This window comes from Engystomops pustulosus, unplaced genomic scaffold (genome assembly GCF_040894005.1).
Source record: "Engystomops pustulosus unplaced genomic scaffold, aEngPut4.maternal MAT_SCAFFOLD_185, whole genome shotgun sequence".
Classification (NCBI taxonomy): domain Eukaryota; kingdom Metazoa; phylum Chordata; class Amphibia; order Anura; family Leptodactylidae; genus Engystomops; species Engystomops pustulosus.
Window position 1 is genome coordinate 179,485 of NW_027285065.1, and position 10,445 is coordinate 189,929.

Consider the following 10,445-nt stretch of genomic DNA (forward strand, 5'->3'; position numbering starts at 1 on the left):
TTTGGCGCCACGCTTACGCTTTTCCTCTAGCCACGCCCTATTATCCTCGTCCATACTCTCATAATGGGAGGAGTCTGAGGACGTGGCACCTTCCTCTCTCTCGATCCTCCTGACCTCCTCATCCAGTACATCTTCCCCTGGGGCCTCAGCGACAGGTGTGGTCTCTAGGAGAGCGCCAGAGGTTGTCCCAGCAGCCCGAGACTCCCCCCGCTCTCTCTCCTGTTGACGCTTCTCTAGACGCCTTAGCTGGGCAGGCGTCTTTTTCCTGTCTTTCTTCCCTGGCCCCTCCATTCCTCCACCTCTGCTAGTCCCCTCCCCAGCAGATTCAGCCTGATGGCTTTCATCCGCTGAGGCTGAGCCCGCATTAGCGAAGGAAAGAGGACAACGACTGTACGGGTGACCGAGATCACCACACAGGTTACACCTAATCTGCACTGTACAGGATGCAGCGAGATGGCCGACACCCCCACACAACGCACACTTCTGCACGGTGCAGTTTGCGCTGAAATGTGTGGGGTCACCGCACCTGTGACACAGCCTAGGCTGCCCCCGGTAGAAGATCAGGATCCGATCCCTCCCCAGGAAGGCTGATGAAGGGATGTGGGCGACTGAGTTACCTGAACGCCTCAACTTCACCATGAAGGTCCAGGCCCCTGACCAGATACCAAACTCGTCTCGATTTTTCTCGGGTACTCCCAGTACCTCTCCATAACGATTCATCCAGGTCATGATGTCAAAGCAAGATAGTGATTGATTACGGGTAAGAACGGTCACTTTCTTGAGTTCGCTCTGGCGGGACACTGCTTGCACAGCAAAGTCCCGCCACTCGGGCTCGTTGTATCTCAGCTCATAGTTGGACCAGAAGAGCTCAAGCCCCTCCGGCCGAACAAAGCTGATATCAAACTCAGATGTACCATAGGGATGGATCAAGGCAAAGATGTCAGCCGCCTTGAAGTCCATCTTCAGCAGCAGCTCAACTACCCGTGCCCGAGGGGGACACACATCACTGCCACGCCACCGAAGACGGACCACATTCCTACGGTTAGCACCCGGCCCGGTTGTCGGGAGCGACCATGATGTCTCCCTGCCTCTTTGCTCTCGGAAGGCAGACAGGCCGTGCCTCTCTATCCAAAACGACAAATCAACCTCCTGCCCAGCTACATTGATCGTCCTTTCTCCCTTCTGTAAGGCCTGCAGGAGGCGCCGTTGCAAAAAGCCGTCCCCAGAGCCCAGAGACGAGGATGATGGACCCCTACTTCCCCCAGCAGCGACACTGGCATAGCTCTTAATAGGGGCCGCCACTGGGGGAGCAACCGGACCAACCCCTGCACCCACCACATTAACACTACCCACCTGCATGTTACACCCAGCCGCGCCACTCACACCACCAGTCACTCCATCACCCACCCCCAAAGCTGGAAAAGATTCTCCACCACTCACACCATTCACATTATCCACCACAACATTACTGACTCCACTCACACTGGCTGGACCAGCAACAACATTAGCAGACAAGACCACCTCCGCATCTTCAGGCACAAGGGACGGGGGTCCCCCCGCAGCGCATCGCCAAGAGGGAACCCCAACTTGTGTCACACTTGTGCCCTCCGCATCATCGGTAGCAGATGTTATTTTACTTTTCTTAGAGGAAGGTAGGAGTCGCCGCTGATCTTTGGCCGGTGTGAGGCGCCGCTGATCCCCACCTTCCTCAGCACTTCTCTGCAGATTATCTCCAACTCCTACGCAAAACAGGACTTTAGGTTTGGGAGGTCCGGAGCCCTCAGCCTCAGCGACCCCTCCACACTGCCGCCGCTCCATAACCGAGTGATCAGCGGCAACAGCATGAAGAGGCGCCGAGGCACCGGAAGCTGCCACCAGTGCCGGGCTATCCCCCCCTCCCACTGGGGGACGCACCACAGCACTGGATTTGGATGGTATCGCCACTGCCGAGCCGCCCTTACTGTCCGGCCTCGCGGCCGATGCCTCCCCTGCTCCCCCACTGTTACCACAAACAGAGACGGAGCCCATCGCCACATCAGATGTCACACCTGTAATCTCCCCGCTCCCTGGCACTGAGTCCACTGCAGGACCCGTGCTGGGCTGGGTAACGGGGCTCGCACAGTGAGCTGACCCTGCGGCCGACTAGGGTTTTACGGGGAGGGGGCTGTAGACTAGACTCACCACTTCCACGGATTTGGTCTTCTTCTTTCGTGGTTTGCTGCCCCCCGGTGCATCCTCCGGCAGATCGTCTCCAAAAGTAAAGTCCTGGAGGTGCACAGGGGACTCGAGCCGTCGGATCTCCTCCATCAGCGCCCCTCCCTGGTGGCTGTCACTATCCTCACCCGGGCCGGCAGAACCGCAGCTAGATGACATGGCCGCTTGTCCTGCAGGGGGCCCACTGCACGGTACCGGACTTTCCTCCTCCGTCTGACTCTCAGGCTGAAGCCCCATCAGCCGCCTCTGCTTCTCCTCCTCCATCTCCCGGAACCGCTCATCATTAAGGATCTTTTCTTTAAACGGCCCGCTCCTCTCCAGCAGGTAAGCCTTCCTCTCCTCCAAGGCCTGGATGTCAGTCTGGAGCCTGGATATCTCTGCCAGAATCTGCTCCTTCCTCCTCTTCTGGGCAGAGCTTGCCCTGGCATGGGCGCACCTGAGCTCCTCCCGCAGTCTCCTCACCGTCTTGCTGGCTTCTTCGTACTCAGAGAGGTGGCCCAGAGCCCGGGAGGCATAGCTGGAAATAGACTCCCGGGTCCTCAGCATTCCCCAGCCCTCTTCACTGAGGTCAGCCTCACCTCTCTGAGCACTCAGCTTTCCTGCGGTATCCAGCTTTTCCGAAGTACCCAGCTTTCCCGAGGTACCCAGCTTTCCCGAGGTATCCAGCTTTCCTGAGGTATTCATCTTTTCTGAGGTCTTGCTGCTTTTTGAAGCCTTAGCTGGCCTGGGGGTACTTGGAGCAGCATTGCTGCTGTTCCTTGCAGATCTTCTCACCCCCAAGGCTTCCGCAGCGCTGGCCGGTTCCTGGCTACCCCTGCCTCCCGCCGGCCTAGACCGGGAAGCAGGAGCCTGGGACTTGCTGCCCTGGCTCATGCCTGAAAACCCACTCCCTCCCTGGGAGAGGAGAGAGCAGGCCCCAGGTGGAGGTGGTTTTCCCTGGAGCTCAGGAGCAGCAGCAGCACACAGCCTCTCACAGGAACAGACAGCTAACGAGCTGACGAGCAACACCTGAGATGCACTCACTATCTGCTGCTGGTGCAGTCACTGTGTACATACATGACATTACACATCCTGTACTGATCCTGAGTTACATCCTGTATTATACTCCAGAGCTGCACTCACTATTCTTCTGGTATTCTATTTGCAGGCAGCATGTAAAGGACCCTATGCAGTGTAAGCCTGTAGCAATGGGAACACTGATGGGGGTGTGGAGGGTGTGGTCACATGATCATACTTCTCTCTCTCCCGGGCATTCTTATAGAGCTTCACCTCCTGCAGGAGAAACAGAGAACAAAGGTTATAGTGCAGCAGGGATTTTACCCCAGCGGGATAGAAGGGGAGACTCTTACATCCCCCCGGCACCCTCAAGGATAAAGGGTCCCCTCCCCTCATGAAGCCCAACCCCATTAGTGGAGTGAGAAGGCTGAACCCTCCTTACCTCATATAACTCTGGTTTATTCCCTGGTGCTGGAAATTAAAGGAAGAGGTTATTAACACTTCAAACAATGAGCCCCCTAATCCCCCCAGCAATGCGCCCCTTACCACTGACTGCCGGCTGTGAGGGAATCCCGTGGAACATGATGGCAATAGGATAGTCTGAAACCAGAAGAGGGCAAAATGAGGGGGCACTGCATGGCGAGAGTGGGGGGGGGGGGGGGACACACTACAGGACAGGAGGAGAGGAAGGGGGGCGGCACACTACAGGACAGGAGGAGAGGAGGGGGACGGCACACTACAGGACAGGAGGAGAGGAGGGGGGACACACTACAGGACAGGAGGAGAGGAGGACGGACACACTACAGGACAGGAGGAGAGGAAGGGGGGCGGCACACTACAGGACAGGAGGAGAGGAAGGGGGACGGCACACTACAGGACAGGAGGAGAGGAAGGGGGACGGCACACTACAGGACAGGAGGAGAGGAAGGGGGACGGCACACTACAGGACAGGAGGAGAGGAGGACGGACACACTACAGGACAGGAGGAGAGGAGGGGGGACACACTACAGGACAGGAGGAGAGGAGGACGGACACTACAGGACAGGAGGAGAGGAAGGGGGACGGACACTACAGGACAGGACAGGACGAGAGGACGGACACTACAGGACAGGAGGAGAGGACGGACACTACAGGACAGGAGGAGAGGACGGACACTACAGGACAGGAGGAGAGGAGGAGGGACACACTACAGGACAGGAGGAGAGGACGGGACACTACAGGACAGGAGGAGAGGACGGACACTACAGGACAGGAGGAGAGGACGGGACACTACAGGACAGGAGGAGAGGAGGACGGACACTACAGGACAGGACAGGACGAGAGGACGGACACTACAGGACAGGAGGAGAGGACGGACACTACAGGACAGGAGGAGAGGACGGACACTACAGGACAGGAGGAGAGGACGGACACTACAGGACAGGAGGAGAGGACGGGACACTACAGGACAGGAGGAGAGGACGGGACACTACAGGACAGGAGGAGAGGACGGACACTACAGGACAGGAGGAGAGGACGGACACTACAGGACAGGAGGAGAGGAGGGGGGACACACTACAGGACAGGAGGAGAGGAGGGGGGACACACTACAGGACAGGAGGAGAGGGGGGGGGACACACTACAGGACAGGAGGAGAGGGGGGGGACACACTACAGGACAGGAGGAGAGGGGGGGGACACACTACAGGACAGGAGGAGAGGAAGGGGGACGGCACTACAGGAGAGGAGGAGAGGAGGGGGGACACACTACAGGACAGGAGGAGAGGAAGGGGGACACACTACAGGACAGGAGGAGAGGAAGGGGGACGGCACACTACAGGACAGGAGGAGAGGAGGGGGGACGGCACTACAGGACAGGAGGAGAGGAAGGGGGACGGCACACTACAGGACAGGAGGAGAGGGGGGGGACACACTACAGGACAGGAGGAGAGGAAGGGGGACGGCACACTACAGGACAGGAGGAGAGGAAGGGGGACGGCACACTACAGGACAGGAGGAGAGGGGGGGGACACACTACAGGACAGGAGGAGAGGGGGGACACACACTACAGGACAGGAGGAGAGGGGGGACACACACTACAGGACAGGAGGAGAGGGGGGACACACACTACAGGACAGGAGGAGAGGGGGGACACACACTACAGGACAGGAGGAGAGGGGGGACACACACTACAGGACAGGAGGAGAGGGGGGACACACACTACAGGACAGGAGGAGAGGGGGGACACACACTACAGGACAGGAGGAGAGGGGGGACACACACTACAGGACAGGAGGAGAGGGGGGGGACACACTACAGGACAGGAGGAGAGGGGGGGACACACACTACAGGACAGGAGGAGAGGGGGGGGACACACACTACAGGACAGGAGGAGAGGGGGGGGACACACACTACAGGACAGGAGGAGAGGGGGGGGACACACACTACAGGACAGGAGGAGAGGGGGGGGACACACACTACAGGACAGGAGGAGAGGGGGGGGACACACACTACAGGACAGGAGGAGAGGGGGGGGGACACACACTACAGGACAGGAGGAGAGGGGGGGGACACACACTACAGGACAGGAGGAGAGGGGGGGGACACACACTACAGGACAGGAGGAGAGGGGGGGGACACACACTACAGGACAGGAGGAGAGGGGGGGGACACACACTACAGGACAGGAGGAGAGGGGGGGACACACACTACAGGACAGGAGGAGAGGGGGGGACACACACTACAGGACAGGAGGAGAGGGGGGGGACACACACTACAGGACAGGAGGAGAGGAGGGGGGACACACACTACAGGACAGGAGGAGAGGAGGGGGACACACTACAGGACAGGAGGAGAGGAGGGGGACACACTACAGGACAGGAGGAGAGGAGGGGGACACACTACAGGACAGGAGGAGAGGGGGGGGACACACTACAGGACAGGAGGAGAGGGGGGGGACACACTACAGGACAGGAGGAGAGGGGGGGGACACACTACAGGACAGGAGGAGAGGGGGGGGACACACTACAGGACAGGAGGAGAGGGGGGGGACACACTACAGGACAGGAGGAGAGGGGGGGACCACTACAGGACAGGAGGAGAGGGGGGGGACACACACTACAGGACAGGAGGAGAGGGGGGGGACACACACTACAGGACAGGAGGAGAGGGGGGGGACACACACTACAGGACAGGAGGAGAGGGGGGGGACACACACTACAGGACAGGAGGAGAGGGGGGGACACACACTACAGGACAGGAGGAGAGGGGGGGGACACACACTACAGGACAGGAGGAGAGGAGGGGGACACACTACAGGACAGGAGGAGAGGAGGGGGACACACACTACAGGACAGGAGGAGAGGAGGAGGGACACACTACAGGACAGGAGGAGAGGGGGGGGACACACACTACAGGACAGGAGGAGAGGGGGGGGACACACACTACAGGACAGGAGGAGAGGGGGGACACACACTACAGGACAGGAGGAGAGGGGGGGACACACACTACAGGACAGGAGGAGAGGGGGGGGACACACACTACAGGACAGGAGGAGAGGGGGGGACACACACTACAGGACAGGAGGAGAGGGGGGGGACACACACTACAGGACAGGAGGAGAGGAGGGGGGACACACACTACAGGACAGGAGGAGAGGAGGGGGACACACTACAGGACAGGAGGAGAGGAGGGGGACACACTACAGGACAGGAGGAGAGGGGGGGGCACTACAGGACAGGAGGAGAGGGGGGGGGACACACTACAGGACAGGAGGAGAGGGGGGGGACACACTACAGGACAGGAGGAGAGGGGGGGGGACACACTACAGGACAGGAGGAGAGGGGGGGGACACACTACAGGACAGGAGGAGAGGGGGGGGACACACTACAGGACAGGAGGAGAGGGGGGGGACACACTACAGGACAGGAGGAGAGGGGGGGGACACACTACAGGACAGGAGGAGAGGGGGGGGGAATAAACTACAGGACAGGAGGAGAGGGGGGGGGGCACACACTACAGGACAGGAGGAGAGGGGGGGGACACACACTACAGGACAGGAGGAGAGGGGGGGGACACACACTACAGGACAGGAGGAGAGGGGGGGGACACACACTACAGGACAGGAGGAGAGGGGGGGGGCACACACTACAGGACAGGAGGAGAGGGGGGGGACACACACTACAGGACAGGAGGAGAGGGGGGGGACACACACTACAGGACAGGAGGAGAGGGGGGACACACACTACAGGACAGGAGGAGAGGGGGGACACACACTACAGGACAGGAGGAGAGGGGGGGGACACACTACAGGACAGGAGGAGAGGGGGGGGACACACTACAGGACAGGAGGAGAGGGGGGGGACACACTACAGGACAGGAGGAGAGGGGGGGGACACACTACAGGACAGGAGGAGAGGGGGGGGGACACACTACAGGACAGGAGGAGAGGGGGGGGACACACTACAGGACAGGAGGAGAGGGGGGGGACACACACTACAGGACAGGAGGAGAGGGGGGGGACACACTACAGGACAGGAGGAGAGGGGGGGGACACACACTACAGGACAGGAGGAGAGGGGGGGGACACACACTACAGGACAGGAGGAGAGGGGGGGGACACACACTACAGGACAGGAGGAGAGGGGGGGGACACACACTACAGGACAGGAGGAGAGGGGGGGGACACACACTACAGGACAGGAGGAGAGGGGGGGGACACACACTACAGGACAGGAGGAGAGGGGGGGGACACACACTACAGGACAGGAGGAGAGGGGGGGGACACACACTACAGGACAGGAGGAGAGGGGGGGGACACACACTACAGGACAGGAGGAGAGGAGGGGGACACACTACAGGACAGGAGGAGAGGGGGGGGACACACACTACAGGATAGGAGGAGAGGGGGGGGGACACACACTACAGGATAGGAGGAGAGGGGGGGGACACACACTACAGGACAGGAGGAGAGGAGGGGGACACACTACAGGACAGGAGGAGAGGGGGGGGACACACACTACAGGACAGGAGGAGAGGGGGGGGACACACACTACAGGACAGGAGGAGAGGGGGGGGACACACACTACAGGACAGGAGGAGAGGGGGGGGACACACACTACAGGACAGGAGGAGAGGGGGGGACACACTACAGGACAGGAGGAGAGGGGGGGGACACACACTACAGGACAGGAGGAGAGGGGGGGGACACACTACAGGACAGGAGGAGAGGGGGGGGACACACTACAGGAAAGGAGGAGAGGGGGGGGACACACTACAGGACAGGAGGAGAGGGGGGGGACACACTACAGGACAGGAGGAGAGGGGGGGGGACACACTACAGGACAGGAGGAGAGGGGGGGGGACACACTACAGGACAGGAGGAGAGGGGGGGACACACTACAGGACAGGAGGAGAGGGGGGGGACACACACTACAGGACAGGAGGAGAGGAGGGGGACGGCACACTACAGGACAGGAGGAGAGGAGGAGGGACACACTACAGGACAGGAGGAGAGGGGGGGGCACACTACAGGACAGGAGGAGAGGGGGGGGACACACTACAGGACAGGAGGAGAGGGGGGGACACACTACAGGACAGGAGGAGAGGGGGGGACACACTACAGGACAGGAGGAGAGGGGGGGACACACTACAGGACAGGAGGAGAGGGGGGGACACACTACAGGACAGGAGGAGAGGGGGGACACACTACAGGACAGGAGGAGAGGAGGGGGACACACTACAGGACAGGAGGGGGACACACTACAGGACAGGAGGGGGACACACTACAGGACAGGAGGGGGACACACTACAGGACAGGAGGGGGACACACTACAGGACAGGAGGAGAGGGTGGGGGACACACACTAACTACAGGACAGGAGGAGAGGGGGGGACACACACTACAGGACAGGAGGAGAGGGGGGGGACACACACTACAGGACAGGAGGAGAGGGGGGGACACACACTACAGGACAGGAGGAGAGGGGGGGACACACACTACAGGACAGGAGGAGAGGGGGGGACACACACTACAGGACAGGAGGAGAGGGGGGGACACACACTACAGGACAGGAGGAGAGGACACTACAGGACAGGAGGAGAGGACACTACAGGACAGGAGGAGAGGACACTACAGGACAGGAGGAGAGGACACTACAGGACAGGAGGAGAGGACACTACAGGACAGGAGGAGAGGACACTACAGGACAGGAGGAGAGGACACTACAGGACAGGAGGAGAGGACACTACAGGACAGGAGGAGAGGACACTACAGGACAGGAGGAGAGGACACTACAGGACAGGAGGAGAGGACACTACAGGACAGGAGGAGAGGACACTACAGGACAGGAGGAGAGGACACTACAGGACAGGAGGAGAGGACACTACAGGACAGGAGGAGAGGACAGTACAGAACAGGAGGAGAGGACAGTACAGAACAGGAGGAGAGGACAGTACAGAACAGGAGGAGAGGACAGTACAGGACAGGAGGAGAGGACAGTACAGGACAGGAGGAGAGGACAGTACAGGACAGGAGGAGAGGACAGTATAGGACAGGAGGAGAGGACAGTATAGGACAGGAGGAGAGGACACTATAGGACAGGAGGAGAGGACACTATAGGACAGGAGGGATGATACTACAGGAGGAGAGGACACTATAGGACAGGAGGGGTGATACTACAGGAGGAGAGGACACTATAGGAAAGGAGGGGTGATACTACAGGAGGAGAGGACACTACAGGACAGGAGGGGTGATACTACAGGAGGAGAGGACACTACAGGACAGGAGGGGAGATACTACAGGAGGAGAGGACACTACAGGACAGGAGGGGTGATACTACAGGAGGAGAGGACACTACAGGACAGGAGGGGTGATACTACAGGAGGAGAGGACACTACAGGACAGGAGGGGTGATACTACAGAAGGAGAGGACAGTATAGGACAGGAGGAGAGGACACTATAGGAGAGGAGGGGTGATACTACAGGAGGAGAGGACACTAAAGGACAGGAGAGGTGATACTACAGGAGGAGAGGACACTACAGGACAGGAGGGGCGATACTACAGGACAGGAGGAGAGGCCAGTATAGGACAGAAGGGGTGATACTACAGGAGGAGAGGACACTATAGGAGAGGAGGGGTGATACTACAGGAGGAGAGGACACTAAAGGACAGGAGGGGTGATACTACAGGAGGAGAGGACACTACAGGACAGGAGGGGTGATACTACAGGAGGAGAGGACACTACAGGACAGGAGGAA

General features: G+C 59.8%; 1 protein-coding gene across 3 annotated transcripts in view; it reads right to left on the minus strand.

Annotated features, from left to right (window-relative positions):
- The window catches only part of VPS28 (VPS28 subunit of ESCRT-I), a 41,205-nt gene that overhangs the window by 28,977 nt on the left and 1,783 nt on the right, over positions 1–10,445 (minus strand). For 2 of the 3 annotated variants that reach the window (XM_072131965.1, XM_072131966.1), the window contains exons 2-4: positions 3,757–3,810; positions 3,653–3,681; positions 3,449–3,486 (exon numbers count right to left, since the gene is read on the minus strand). In XM_072131965.1, the coding sequence (XP_071988066.1) occupies positions 3,449–3,486; positions 3,653–3,681; positions 3,757–3,793 (104 nt within the window). In that variant the 5' untranslated portion in view covers positions 3,794–3,810. Of the gene's footprint in view, positions 1–3,336; positions 3,428–3,448; positions 3,487–3,652; positions 3,682–3,756; positions 3,811–10,445 lie in introns of those variants that run through there. The other variant, XM_072131967.1, reaches the window with a different exon arrangement.